Consider the following 15,994-nt stretch of genomic DNA (forward strand, 5'->3'; position numbering starts at 1 on the left):
ATGTGAGAAACAGGTTTCCCTGTAGTTTCGGCACTTGGCAGGTTCTGTATTAGGGATGAAGCAGCACTTCAGGAACATGTCTGGGAACTCTTACGTGGTGCCAGTTATTGGAAGTCAATAGCCAAAAACCATGACAATTGCCACAGCTAGGTGTGGCACACAAGGCTTGGTGAGACATCCTAGGGGTGAAAGCTGATAAGCATGACTGGTCATGACCATGAGACTGGCCACAACTAGGTGTGATAGTGAAGTAGTTTCCAGAACAATGTGGGGCATCTGTTTAATCCTAGCCTGTGATCATCAACCTCACAGCTAAATCCTTGCACAGCCACTGATGGCATTTCTTGCAGTAGCACAACAGAGGGCAGCTGCTAACTGCCTTATGGATGTACCAGTGCATGCCATGTGGGCTACCAATAACCATACCTTGCGTGGTTGTGCAAAGACCCTAATATTCCAGGTCACTGTGCATAGACCAAAGGTAATTCTGCAGTACATGCAGCTGTTGCATGCCCTCATTCAAGTCACTCAGCATGCTTGCTATTGCCATCATGGTGTGTGTAGCATATGTCTATACCTGTATCACGGATGTGCACATCTGCAGGTTGACACAAAGTGTGGTACTCAAGTTAAAGAAAGGCCAGGTGTCATGATGGTGACAGCCACCAGTATGCCACTCCCCTGTGTGGATGCAAATACATTGCAGGCACTGCCATATTTAGAGGCGGTTCTTTTACAGCCTGGGTGGAGCTCAAACTGGCAAGATGTCCAGAGTTAAAGGTGTTGCTGGTTGCTCAGTGTGACCCTCTACTGTCACCTCATATGTGGGGAATGTATGAATGCCCTCCAATGTTAGCTCTGCTGACATTAACATTGTGTCATGTGCCTGAGCTATGGGTGTGTTATCACGATCATCAGCCACAGGTGACCTGTTGTTGGTAGGCTTGTGCCATCCAGTTGTGCTAGACCATTTACCAGTAGAACCTATTAAACAATAAAGATAATTTGTACATAGCAGTGATGTAACATAAGTCTCACTCCCCCAGACCTATGGATCACATATTGCACATGACAATTATGTGAAAAGCATACTGTTTTGTATACACCTTGTGGTGTATGGTGTTGCAGAAGTAGAAATAGCACTGACATATCTGGAGAAGAGACAGGCAAAGGTGATGTGCTGAATAACTCCTTCTCACATGCAGTTTAGTGCAAAACCTGAACATGTATCTGCTCTTACTAGCCTGGTACATTCCCTACAAATATTTGGGCAATCATTACCAGTCCAGCTACTAAATCCAAGCCACCACCAGATATTAGGGTTCACATGTCCACCCTGGACAGGAGCTCTTCCACCTTGGAGAGTCAGGTCAGTGATGCATGTCTGCCTCCTTTGCTGCCAGTCCCTAGCAATGCCCCGTCTCCTTGTCTTAACATGCAGTAACAGAGCAGTGGTTCTGTGATGCATCTGTCCTACTATAGTCACCCATGACTAATGTCCAGCACCACTCTCTAACACATCTGACCCCATAACGGCTGGCCCATTTTGTCTTTGCTCAGGATATGCATACCAGCTGTGTAGAGAGCATCCACCTCTTGGGTGGTAAAATTTTCAGCCTTTGACACTCTCTTCAGCCCAAGATCAGATGTGCACACCTGTGAGTACACATAAGTCATTGTCTGACGACATGACTGTCCTTGGGCGACCCCTGTGCCTTAGCACTGCCCTCCTTCCCTTTTGGTGGCCACATACCTGGTTGCTGTCATGTTGTGACCATTCATACCCTGTTCCATACTGACTGCAGTGATAGGCATGTTATCACTGCTCACCTTTCTGCAGCAGTGGTGTGCACGTCCTGTGCCCTTCACCTCCCCCTACAGTCATACCCACACTATGACCTACATACACGGGCCATTATTTCCCCTGTAACACAACTTGCACTCTATATACAAGGCCCACAGTGTGGGCCCAATGCTGCTGCTGAACTACTTGTCTTCTTTCATTATGCCTATATTACCCTTTTGGTACACCCTCCCCCAGTTTGAAGTTAAGGACCCCCCCAAAAATTCCCATCTCAAAATTGCAGACATAAAAAAAGCCTTAGCTAAGTCAACAGCCATTAGGTCTATTCATATATGTTCAGTATACATAGAATGGCTCTTTTTTCTCATCCCTGCTAAACTGTAGCAGGGAGTGACTATTACAAAAAGATCTTTTTCAGGCTCAAAGAGCTGTAAGCTTCTTTGCTAAATTGTATAAAAGAGCTATAATAAACAAATACAGGCCATCATTTAAGCAGCCTTGATCACTGCAGCTGTTTAAATGATCGCCAGTTCTGCTTGCAGGGACCGACTTGGTACCTCAGCTACAGTGCTGATCTCTCACCTCTTACTGCTTGCACATGGGCCAGCTGTCCATTTCGTTATATCTGTGCTCTGGCTTTTATAACAATTCAGATTTTTACTGTGCTGAAATGGCCTTCATAGTGCAGCAATTATGATAATGAGTTATGTTAATGTGACAGCCTTTTAAATGTTGTCAGAACACACTGTGCTACTGTACTCAAATGCTCATCCATGCAGCATCCATCCATGCCAATAAGACTCCCCACTGGCACAGCTATAGGGTTAAGATCTCAGCTGAGTGGTCAAGCCAAAACCTCTAGCACCCTCTCTGTACAACCAGTGCTGCGTGTCCCTGCCACAGTAGCCGACGCACACACACTTTGGATTTGATTTATATACAGAGACACTCCCGGGGAAGGCTGCGACATGTTCACTAGCTATGCCCCCTTCTGCCCAGACTATAAGGTAGTTATCACTGCCACCAACTACTACTTCTCAGCTACTATAAAAGCCCTTACCAAAGGGTGCCCAATCTTACTGTGCAATGTTACTATTATCCAAATGGTAAGTGTGTCCAAGACTAAGGCTATTCAAGAGTGGCCTGTAGTGTTACCAAATACATATGCAAGTACTGTAAGAGCTTAATATCTTTAAACAAAACCAGCCACAATTAAAAGGTTTAACTATATTTAATAATAAATAATAAAAGCATAAGACAATACTCAATAACAACACAGAGGCAACAGAGTTAAGAATCACAAGAAATATTTTAAAACAACTTGGCACGACAGTATCCCATAAATACAGAAAACATCTAAACTAATCTTACTAAGATCCTATCCAAGAGAAATCACTGTAATCCAAGTCTTACTTACAGAGCAAAGGAAATGCAGATGTAAAGATGTTTATAGGACCAGAGACAAATACAAAATGCACAGACTTTCTCTCTGAGATAGTTCTTAAATTAACAGTTATGCTGGGTCATCTCAGATTGCATAATTCTTGTCAACTCTGCTTTTAGTTTGCAGGCCAACAGGAACTTAAAATATAACACCTCAATGTCAAGAATACTTAACTCTTAAAAGCTGACACTTATTTCTTAGAAACTTGCCTGTAACTGGAAATCATAAAACTGTTAAACACCTTTACATTTGAAACCTGCAATTACCTCTGTTTCCAGACAACAGGAAAGCCTACAACTCTAGACATTGTGTCTGCTTTGAGCTGAAACAGACATAAAAAGTCAACAATTTCCACTTATTTTCTTAGAGTTTGCAAGTTAACTCTGTATATTCCAGCCTTTATCAACGCATACATTTGCATAGGATAGGGGTTTAGTTTATACACATTTCTGCTCTTTTCCAGCAGGGTGCATTGTGGTTACAATCCTGAAGCTCAGTACAGAACATATAGTTCTCTTACATTTCTAAGGCAAGGAAGCATACAAATTATATTACTATTTACAGATGACAGAATTATTTACAAAATTCTAGATGGCTGGGCTGGCAGCCTTAACACTACTATATATTTAAGCAGCGGTGGGGCACACTGCACTACAAGTTTGTGGATATTTAGCCCTACTCAGTGGTACTGCAAATATTTCGGAAAAACGCCCTGATGTTTGTAGTGTGTGTGCTGTTTCTTAATGGGTTAACTGTATATTTCATCAGAGTTACTACCTCAACACAAGCTGCCAGTGTTGTGACTGCACGGACACACACACACACACACACACACACACACACACACACACACACACACACACACACACACACACACACACAAATTCAGAAGGCCAGTAAAAATGCAGCATTGTGTCTGTACTACCATCATCTAATGAAGGATCGAAATGCTTCCCTACACAATAATAAAGGTTGGAGTCAGAAACAGGAGTGGAAATTGGGGATTACAAATGAAAATCTAACCATGGAGTCATCAAATTGTAATACTTTAATGCAGTCAAATTTCTTTTAACAAAACTAGCTCTAAGTATATATATATATATAAATATAACAGAAGTAGCAAAACACAGGAGCGTATATAGGCAGAGTGAAAGAGTCCACATCAACGAATCCTTGTAGTAGTAACATATTCAAAACAAGGTAGTCTTCACTTCACCAAGTTAATGAAAAACGTTTTATTGGAAATTCGTAAAAAATCGGCAAGCACTTTCATCCTCATGGGCTTCTTCAAGCCAATATGCTGAACATTTTTTAAAAACTCTATATATAGTTAAAAATAATGAAACCCTATCCTGTGAGATAATTACATAGACTGCAATCAATTAGTAATAATAAATAACTGTTGCAGCTCTATACACAAAGATCTTACATTATAAATCAATAAAGGATTAATAAAAATGACTCTCTTAAAAAAACATTATAAAATTCTTTGTAGTTTATAGTATCAAATTCATAAACTTATAAAATAATCGGATACTATAACAATGTATTAAGCCTTTAAACCTTCAACTTCCTACCTTTCAACATAGGTCTCAGGGGGACCCTATCATTCAACCCAGGTTTCCTATCTGCTCTCAACCTGATAATCCATCTCATCTTGCATTGTTCTGTATAATTCATAACATCACTCCCTCTCAGTGTAGGTATATTAGCCTGTATAACTACAAACTTAAGTTGTTCTAATATTTCTAAGATATGTTTAGATAAAGAATTTCTGTTAGATTTGATGTGGATATTATACTGATGTTCCCTAATTCTATCTTTAAGTCTTCTATCAGTTTTGCCCACATAAAATGCTGAGCAAAACGTACAATGAGCTAGGTAAACAATGTGTTCAGTATCACATGTAGCTGTAACATTAAATCTGAAACATTGTTGGCTGATGGGATGTATAAATGATGCATTACTATCTATCATGTTACAAAAATTACATTTCCGACAAGGTTTAGTGCAACCTGATGGAGTATGGTATTGTTGACTGCAAATTCTGTCAGGGTAACAAAGGAGTCTGTGAAGATTCATACGATTTTTATATATAAACTTAGGGGCATCTCCAACTATGTTACAGAGTTGTGGATCAACTGTGAGGATGTCCCAATACTCAAAATATATCTTTCTAATCTCATTACCACCCTGTGTATAATATAATGACACCTTGGTGTCAGTACTATATCCTGAGGTGCTGGTTAGTGTATTATTTCCATCCTGTGTATAATATAATGACACCTTGGTATCAGTACTATATCCTGAGGTATTGGTTAGTGTATTATTTCCATCGTTCTCTCCTTCTACTCTATTCATAAAATAGGGACATGCCCTGTTTTTCCTAAGTGTTTCTACCCCTTCAAAGCCTTCACTAATTTCTGAATTTCCAATAAAATGTTTTTCATTAACTTGGTGAAGTGAAGACTACCTTGTTTTGAATATTTTACTACTATAAGGATTCATTGATGTGGACTCTTTCACTCTGCCTATATAGACTACTGTGTTTTGCTACTTTGGTTATATTACTTTATTACAGGAGCGTTCATCCTTGGGTAGCAAACTGATTTTTTATTTCATATATATAAATATGTTTACACACATACAAGTATATACATATATATAATTTTATATTTACTACTATATAAATATTCTTTTTTACGCCACACACACACACACACACACACACACACACACGCACACACACACACGCACACACACGCACACACACACACACACACACACACAAGTGCTCCTTTTTTTGAAATAGCTATGCTTCTACCTTATTGTGAGACCCAAATACACATATGTGCTTGTAATTCTATACTAAAAAAGCCATAACAATGCATTGCTTCTAAGTCTGTTCACTTGTTCCGAGTACTCTTCTGGCTGAAATAATGAGCTTTGTCTACACTGTAGGTCACATGCTATGAATTGTGCGGCTGTTGGTCACCAGGTACTTCTGTGAGCTGTACAACTGCAGCTAATAAACAAGTCATGAAGACTGTGGTTAGAGTGCAGTCAAGTTCAGAAATCAAAGCAGTTTCCTTGTGCAATCGCTGTCCAGCAGAGAGTGAAACTTCCTGTTTCTGAATGTGCAATGCTGTCAGCCAGTCACTGGACATCCTGTGGTTTAGTAAGAAGAGGAAGCAGAGTACATACATTAGCTAGTCATGTGAACTTGTGGGTTGTACAGGAGGAAGGACGGAATCTGTACTCTGTTCAACGCAAAATACATTGAAAAAAAAAACATTCTTGGTGTCATCAGTTTTGCAGGCTGAAGTGGTAAAAGGGTTGAGCAGAACATGCATTTATTTACTTACCTTGACCTGTCCAAAGCCAATCGTCAGAGCAGCAGCTGAAGTAAATCCCTTAATAACAGGGTAAGAGATGAAATCTACCAGGAAACCTGAAAAATCGGCATACGGTCATAATTTAATATTTTCTCCACATTGACATACTATTTGAAGAACATAATGTAAATATTATTCACAATGTGTGCTTTCCTCCTGGTTTTCATGTTTATATATTTGAGAAACTGTTCCCGGTGAGTTCTTTTACTAAGGGGTGTTGATGAAGAAACTTTATTATGTCCGGGTCAGCCTTTACATTATTAAAAGGGGGTATGCAAGCTTTTTTTCCCCTCAAAGCAAAAGCTTGTTCAGATTACTGAAAGTGTCAGGATTAAATATTGTTTGAGAGTTGCTTTTTAACACTATATGTCAAAAATGCTTAAAAAATCGTCACTTCTACCATGTAAAATATGCTATTTGCACTTTTCAAACCTTTCACCTTTTAACACAAGAATTCTGGAAAAAAAACAAAAATAATGGGGAGACAAAATAAAGGGCAAATTTTAAATATTGCTCTTTAAGCTTAAGGTTGATAGAATAACAGGTTTTGCATTCCACTGCATTTTCTGAAGGATATAAAATCTGAAACAGATACCTCTCATTGTTTACTGACTGCAATCCTCAATGATTTGCCAGAAAACTACAAATTTTATGAAGGACAGACCAAAAATACGAGGCAAAAATCTGGACATTATGCAAAATTCTGGACAGCTGAGAGGTATGCAGTGTATTTACAAAAGTGAAGATGGGTCTTGGGAGCAGTCTAATGAAGACTTGTGAAAATTTAGCTGTATTACTGATGCCAGAAAGCTCTTAAGTCAGTTAAATTACAGACTGTAAAAATATGTTCTGACAGCAAATAAACACCTCTCCTGCTATGTCTGCCCATTTCTCTATCCATCATATTAACTGTAGACCCTAATGAACCAAAAGCTTAACTTTTTCATTAACTCCCCTCACAATAACTGCCTTATGTCTGTCTCACATGTTCTAGGTAAAGATTCACAGTTTTTATTATTAAGAGAGCTTTACTGAGCATACACATAATCACATAACTTTATTTTACAAACATAGTAAAATCCATAGCCAGTACTTTCTTTCATATTTGCATAGACAACTAAGCAGTAAATAGGCTGACAATTTTTTTTTTTTATAACAGACACTGATATCATATCCAACCATTTTTAATGTCCTGCTTCACTTTCCTTCCATTGCTACACTACTAGAAGCATCATTTTTTCGACATTACTAAATAGAAGTTATGTTCTTACCATAACGTTCCATGTTAGTTGTCTTCTTCTCGCCTTCTTCTTGCTGGATGGGTTCGGAGCCGACCTCGGCTCCGACTCGGCCACTCTAAAAGCTCGAGAGTTGGTTCCACCGGCTCGAGGCTCCCCTTATATCCCACAATGCTAGGCGAGAGTTACCTCAGATCTCATTTGTAAGCTAACCCCAGCTTATAATAGTAACAGAATAACTGTAAAACAGAATCCACCTCTAACAACAGGAAGAAGGAAGGGTGACCTATATCCTGAACCAGGAAATATGCATAATAGCATATGTCTAAGAAAGAGGTGGTAGAAAGAGAGGTCACAATCAGAACTCCTCTAGGTCTGTCCAGGCCAGGGGAAGGAGGGTGGGGCGAAGAAGAAGGCGAGAAGAAGACAACTAACATGGAACGTTATGGTAAGAACATAACTTCTATATGTTAAGTTGTCTATCTCGCCTTCATTCTTGCTGGATGGGACCGGCCCCTAGCACCTTGTCCCGGTGGCCTAACGGAACAGACTCCTGAGAACAGTGGAACCAAAGTTAGCTCTATGCCTAGAAGCTAAATCCAACTTATAATGAGAAATGAAAGTGTGAGGAGTAGCCCAAGTAGCCGCTGCACAAATGGTGTCGATAGGCAGTCTGTCTTGGAAGGCTAAAGAAGTAGCCAAAGCTCTGGTGGAATGAGCCTTAGGTTTATCAGGCAGCTTTTGATGTCTAATTTCATATACAAGGGAAATCAAAGATGTTAGCCATCTGGATAATGATACCTTTGAAACTGAAAGTCCCTTTCTGCTCTCGGCATAGGAGACAAACAGCTGATCAGATTTTCTGAACTGTTTAGTTCTATCCAAGTAGTACCTCAATTGACGGTGAACATCCAGGCAGTGTAATTTTTGTTCCGACCTATTGGAATATTCTGGAAAAAAGACCGGTAGATCAATGCTTTGATTCAGATTTGACGTCGAGACCACTTTAGGCAAAAAAGACGGGTTAGTTCGTAAGGATACTCTGTCCTTATGAAACAAAAGATAAGGAGGACGACAGCTAAGTGCTTGAAGCTCTGAAACTCTTCTAGCTGATGTAATAGCTACCAGAAAAAGAGTTTTCCATGATAATAATTTTAAAGAACAGGAGACTGCAGGTTCGAAAGGGGGAAGAATCAAAGAAGCAAGAACTAAATTTAGGTCCCAAGGAGAAGGAGGACTTCTTATAGGAGGTCTGAGAAGAAAAACTCCTTTGGCTTTGCAGAGCTTGTGGGACATTAGGGCAGATTCAGAAATACCCACATGAAAGTTAGAAATAGCTGCCAATTGAACTTTAAGTGTAGAGGGGGATGAACCTGCATGGAAGAGTTCAGCTAGAAAATCGAGGACTAGTTGGATGGAAGCAGTGAAAGGATCTATGTCCTTTCCTTGAGCCCAATATGTGAAGCGTTTCCACTTACTCAAATAAATCTTTCGAGTGGAAGATTTATGGGAAGCTATCAAAATATCTCTAACAGAGTGAGATAATTGAGGAAGCCTGGCTAAGGTTGGAACTGGAGGAACCAAGCAGTGAGGTTCAGAGAGGGGAGGGAGCGATGAAACTGACCCGACTGATGGATCAAAAGATCTGGAACTAGGTCCAGATTCCACGGTCGCTCCAAGAGAAAACGATGTAGAAAGGGGAACCACACTTGTCGAGGCCAGTAAGGAGCAATGAGGATCAATGAGGCCTTCTGAGCGATAGCTTTCTGTATTACTTGAGAGATCAGTGGGAAAGGAGGAAATGCATACAGAAGTCCCCGGGGCCAAACTTGGACTAGAGCATCTCTGCTGGGTTGGCCTGGTAAAGGGAATAGAGTGAAATATTCTCTGCACTTGCTGTTTTGGGGAGTAGCAAAAAGATCGCAGCAAGGCTGGCCCCACTTGAGAAAAATTTCTCTCACTACAGAGTCTTTCAGAGACCACTCGTGAGGCATGAGTATAGCTCTGCTCAACTTGTCCGCAATTTGATTGGACTTCCCGGGGATGTGCGTTGCTATCAGAAACCGCTGAGAAGAAATCGCCCATTGCCACAGTCTGAGTGCTTCTCGACACAGGGGGTATGATCTGGTTCCGCCTTGTTTGTTGATGTACCACACTACAGATATATTGTCTGTCTGGATTGCAATCGTTCCCAAGGGAAGAGAGTCTTGAAGGGCTTGCAACGCTAAAAGCACTGCTCTCATCTCCAGAACATTTATGTGCAAGTGGCATTCGTTTGGTTGCCATGTGCCCTGGACCGTCCTGCCCTGATAATGCCCCCCCCACCCGATCAGGGAGGCATCCGTTGTCAGAGTAGCAACCGGAGGAGGTGGAACAAAGGGCCTTTCCGACAAGAGCTGAGGGGAAGACATCCACCACATGAGATGCTTTTTGCACGCTTGCGTGATCATAATGGTGTGAGACATTGGAAGTTCCTGGTATGACCATTGAGTAAAAATCATCCATTGAAGGATCCGCATGTGGTATCTGGCTAATGGAAGCAGAGGAATGGCCGCTGCCATAATTCCCAACACCTTTAGAACTAACCTGGCTTTGATTCTGTTGTTGTTGAAAAGGAGTGATACCAATTTGTGAATGTCTGTTATTCTCTGATGTGTTAGTCTTGCAGACATGTTTATTGTATCTAGATTTGTGCCTATGTAGGTAATAGTACGACAAGGCGACAAAACAGACTTTTCGCAATTTATTGAAATACCCAGCTTTTGACAAACGCGAAAAGTGTAATCTCTGGCCATCAGAAGGAGATGCTTGGTGGGAGCTGTGAGGAGCCAGTCGTCCAAATATGGAAACACCTGGAATCCTTGTCGTCTCAGGTGAGAAGCTACCACTGCCATGCATTTGGTAAACACCCGGGGGGCAGTGGTGAGACCAAAGGGCAGGGCCCTGAACTGAAAATGACTGGTTCCCAGCCTGAAGCGGAGGAATCTTCTGGAGCGTCTGTTCATTTTTATGTGATAGTACGCATCCCGAAGGTCTATAGAGCACATCCAGTTTCCTTTGCCCAAAAGGGGAAGGATGGATTGCAGTGTGACCATCCAAAATCTTGTTTTCTTGACTGATTTGTTCAAGACACTGAGATCCAAAATTGGTCTCCAGTCCCCTGTTTTCTTTGGAACTAAAACGAACCTTGAGTAGATTCGGATCCTTGCTGGTCTGCTGGAACTGGCTGAATTGCTCTTTTTGCAAGCAGTTTTGAAATCTCCAAAGCTGCTAGATCCCTTTGAGCGGGTGGAACATCTGGAAGGGATTTTTTTGACTGATTTGGAAAGCGAAGAAAGGGGATAGAATAGCCTTCGGAAATGATGGACTGTACCCATTTGTCTTGAGTCAGGGATAGCCAGGCTTCTGGGTACAGTGACAATCTTCCCCCGACTGCCTCCGAAGATGGGCAGTCAGGCAACACCTCAGGGATGCTGAAAGGGCTTGTCAGGGAAGACTTCCCGAATGCCCTGGTTCTGCGGACCCCCCCTGCCCCTAGGGCGATGTCTACCATTGTTATTCCCACCTCTGCCTCTGGCGGGAAAACGACTCTGTGCGTCAGGCGAAGTCCCTTGAGATTGTTTACGGAACCACATCTTTCCACCTTTCTGGCCTTTGGGGTAAGGCCTGGAAGGAGTAGAAAAACGGACTCCGACGGCAGAAAGGGTCTTGCCATCAGTCTCGCACCTAGTCAAGGTTTCTTTCACTTGAGGACCAAAGAGGGATGATCCATCAAACGGGAGTTCGTGAAAGACGCCTTGAAGGGGTCCAAAATTGCATAGCCGCATCCAGGCATGCCTACGTAAGGCCACACCTGTCCCTGCGGCTCTGCTCGCTCCATCAGCCGTAAGAAAGAAGGCATGGAGCACTTGGTTATGGAATTAAGGGTAGCCAGCTGCGTGTTCATCTTATCTTGGAAACCCGCAGCTGTAGGGTCCTTTAACATTTCACTCGCTTCCTTGATCAAGTCCCTTTGAAGACGAGTAAAATGGCACAGGTAGTTCAGCGAACGCATGGTAAATGTCGCTGACGAGAACATCCGCTTCCTGCACCTATCCATGGACCTAGATTCCTTGTTAGGTGGATGGACAGGTACTGAAGGATCAGCTAGCTCCTTCTTAGTGGCAGCAGCTACCACCATAGCATCCACAGAAACTCCTTTTGTTAAAACTGTTTGTCTGCTGGAGCTGTTATGAACTTGGAGGGTCTCCTGGGAGTGGGGTCCACTGAATCAGGAGCCGTCCATGCCTTCTTAGCAACCACCTGCATGAGGGGGTCAAGGGGGACACCCAGGAGGTGGAAGGACGAGAGCCAAACGCCTCAAGATACACAGATTCGTCCTCCGAAGGGTTGAGGGCTGGCCAATTTCCCTTCTGTTTCAGGATCTCCAGAATGTCTGCAAATGAGACATCTTCAGAAGGGGAATGGGGGGAACCCTCAGAATCATCCAAATCTGTGTCTGACGTGATGGACTCAGGTGAGTCAATGTGTTTCCTCTTACACTTCCTCTTCCGAGGGGGCTCTTCTGCCAAATCAGGAGAGGCCTCGGAAGAGGATGAAATCCCCACAGGGGGTTCCTGAGGAGCTGGCTCTCTGCGGTCCGGGATGAGGGAGTGAGTCGACTTAGCCTGAGGCACCATAGAGCGAGGGGCGGTCGGAGCCGACTGTGGAATAGAGCCAGGCTCTAACACACTCCACATGACCTCGAATGCACCCCTGTCAGGCAGAGCCAGAGGTCCCCGCTCCAAGAAGCTAAGAACCCCCCTCGGCACCGACAGTGATGGCTCCGAGGCCGATGTCGGAGCAGAACTCACCAGCGCCGAAGCACCGAGAGGGAGAGGGGGGTCGGACAAGGGTCCAATGCCACTCACCCCCTCGGAGCCGACGAGGGAAGTCCGGCGCCGAGATTCTTCCAAGGAAGAAAACGGAGCCGACGACGGAGCCGAAGACAATTGTATCGGCTCCGATGCTATCACAGTCTCGGTTCCAACACGACCCGGCTCCGAGCTCAAGAGAGTCGAAGGAGGAATATGTTGATGGACCGGGGCAGGCATCGACTGATGAGTCGGGCTCTGAAGCATCTGGGCCAGTGCCTCGGACTTAAGTAGTCGACTCACTACCCTCTGAAGGTCATGATCCGACAGCCTCGATGACCTGGAGGAGTGAGATCTTTGGCTCTGTTCAGACAGCAGGGGAGATCCTGGAGCCGAATGAACGGAGCCAAGAGATGGTGACCTGGACCTCTTCCTAGTTGTCGGCTCCGAAGGTCTGGTCGGAGCCGACACGGAACTTACTACCTCGGCTCCAGCCGAGCCGAGGGGCCACAGAAACTGTGGACTGAGACTTATCGGCTCCAGCCGGAGCCGATGAAGGCAGAGGTTGAGAAACCTTAGGTCTCGGCTCAGTTGCCGGAGCCGAAGACCTAGATGCCTTAGAGGGCTTCCCTGTTGAAACAGACAGGGAATCCTCTGGCTTGAGTAAGCCTCTGAGAATCAATTTATTCTTTCTTTCCTGCAGGACCCTGGGGCTGAAGCCATGGCACACAGCACAGGAGTCCTGCAGGTGCAAAGGCCCCAGACAGTAGACACAAGAAGTGTGAGCGTCTGTCAGAGACATTTTCTGACAGCACGCATCACACTTCTTGAATCCGGAGACCTTTGCTTCTTTAGACATTTTTTTCTTTTGAACAGGTGTACACAAACACACACACAAACACACTAGTTACACCCTGTCAAGTTAAAATATAATAAAACCAGTAACTAGGATTTTAAAATAAAATAAAACACACACACTCCACTAGGGAAGGAAAGGCCTGTAGGCCCAAGAGAAGAACCTAAGGTTCTTGAGGGAAAAAAACGGAAATTTTTAGAAGGGGATAAAATTTACTCTAAACTAAGGGAATTAAGTAAATATATTAAAATTAAAGGGGTTTTGAAAGACTAATCTCAACAAGAAAAGTTACTCACCAAGAACCGGTAGAAAAACCAACCTCGAAGCTGCAGCGGCAAACGAGATCTGAGGTAACTCTCGCCTAGCATTGTGGGATATAAGGGGAGCCTCGAGCCGGTGGAACCAACTCTCGAGCTTTTAGAGTGGCCGAGGTCGGCTCCGAACCCATCCAGCAAGAATGAAGGCGAGATAGACAACTTAACATCTGCTGTTTTGCTGCACACTTTCCAATGTTACCCTTCATCATGTGCACCAATGCTCCTGTCTGTAGTGTTGGTTCGCGTCCTCTATTTTTACACACCCGCCCCAATATTCTTTTTTCCTTGTGCAGCTCTAAGTTCATGATGTTGCTAAAGATTGCTAGTTCTGCCCTAAACTGTGTACTATGAGCACTTTTCCATCTTCTAATTAGAGCCCTTTAGGTACTAGTAACACCAATCCTATCAAATGTTGAGTTTACAGGAATTTTTTTTTATCTACCCCCACCAGCCTATGAGCAAGTTTAGGCACCAATTACCTATGATTAAGGCAATTAGTCCGTGCAAGTCCTCTCTGAAGCTGTGTAATTTTGGACTGGCCCAGACGATATGTTCCCAGTCACCCTTTGCATCCTTTGTACATCTCACACATTGTATACGTACCCCTGGACACATTCTATTTAATCTTTCTTGCATATAAATATTTGTGCAGGCACCTCCACCTAAAGATATAACATTTCGCAGCCTTTGTAACCTTTTTTCAGAACCAAACAAACTTCATGCCATCATACTGTGCTGAGTTGAACCCCACGGCTCTGTTCCCATTCATTCTTGCTGCCATTTTGTATACCTTACCCTTTCCATCCCCATTCTACTTGACAAACCTCTTCCAATTCTCTTGGGTAGTTCTGGACTCTGTTAGTAGCTGAATACCTTTGGATGGGACCATTCCTTCTGGTGTAGCTCTCTCCTGTGCTCATTCCAGTGGAATGCTAGTGCTAGATGTACTGCATATTCCTCTCCCATAAATCCACATGGCTGGTTCAAAAGTTCCCAATTTATCTCCTCCCCTTGAGACAGTTGTCTAAAATACTGGTGGTCTATTTCTCAAAACTCAATCCGTTATTAATGGATCAAGTCTTACTGATTTAGCTTCCATACCAATTGGGAGCAGCTCCATTTTCCAGTCATTGTAAACATTTGTTCCCAATGCCTTGGATGTAATTCTACACATGTCCCTCAGGATTATCTTTCTCCCCAACATTCTGCAGAGGACTGTGACCATAAGTTCAACCACATAATTTTTTCATTGTGTCCCTCAACTCATAATTAGTTACTTTCACCTGGTGCTATAGGTAGCTTCTTGAAGTAGAACTCATTGTTCTATGTTGGAATAAAAGTTGAGAACTTGGAATTTCCTCTTGTTTTTGGGAAGTGATGTACTGGATATATCAGAAACTGCAGCTTCACGCAGGGATTGTATGTTTTTTTTTTTTAGCTTCTTGAAGTAGATATGACCTTCATAATTGGGCATCCTTATAGCATCATCATAAATACTTGTCCTCTAGTCATACCCCTCAACCTCTTAGCACAAAAAATCTGTACAAAGCCAAAAATAAATTGGAGGACAAAGTCCCCAAAATAGGGACATATTTTAAATATTGCTCTTTTAAACTTTGAAACTTGCTAGAATAACAGGTTTTGTGTTATCATGTATTCTTTGAAGGATATAAAATCTGGAACTCAAATGTCTACCATTATTTACTGACTTTAATCCTCAGTGATTCGGCAGAAAAACAGAAATTTTATGAGGACCACACCAAAAATATGAGGCAAAAATCTGTACATTCTGCGAAAATCTGGACAGCTGACTGGCATTCCTCTAGTCCTCCTTTCTTGTTAACTCCAGGTCTTTTCCTCATCCATACGATTTTTTTTTTAATTTCATTTAGTAACGGGGCCCAAAATGTTTCATGTAGACTGTTAAAGAAATCTTTCCCACATAAATCAAATTGGACAAACATCCGCATGTCCCTTATTCCATTCACAAGATCCAAATTTAGGTGTTCCATTTTTATACAAGATTAAACAACCCCTAGGATCTGGCTCCAGGTTTACTTAAAATCTTTGCTCTTTCAATGTATCCA

General features: G+C 42.7%; 1 protein-coding gene across 3 annotated transcripts in view; it reads right to left on the minus strand.

Annotated features, from left to right (window-relative positions):
* SLC26A11 (solute carrier family 26 member 11) overlaps nucleotides 1–15,994 on the minus strand; it is a 1,037,522-nt gene that overhangs the window by 701,011 nt on the left and 320,517 nt on the right. For all 3 annotated transcript variants that reach the window (XM_044068078.1, XM_044068080.1, XM_044068079.1), the window contains one exon: nucleotides 6,614–6,699. In XM_044068078.1, the coding sequence (XP_043924013.1) occupies nucleotides 6,614–6,699 (86 nt within the window). The remainder of the gene's footprint in view (nucleotides 1–6,613; nucleotides 6,700–15,994) is intronic.

The sequence above is a fragment of the Protopterus annectens genome, chromosome 4.part0 (assembly GCF_019279795.1).
Source record: "Protopterus annectens isolate FY-2018-M chromosome 4.part0, PAN1.0, whole genome shotgun sequence".
In the NCBI taxonomy this organism is placed as follows: domain Eukaryota; kingdom Metazoa; phylum Chordata; order Ceratodontiformes; family Protopteridae; genus Protopterus; species Protopterus annectens.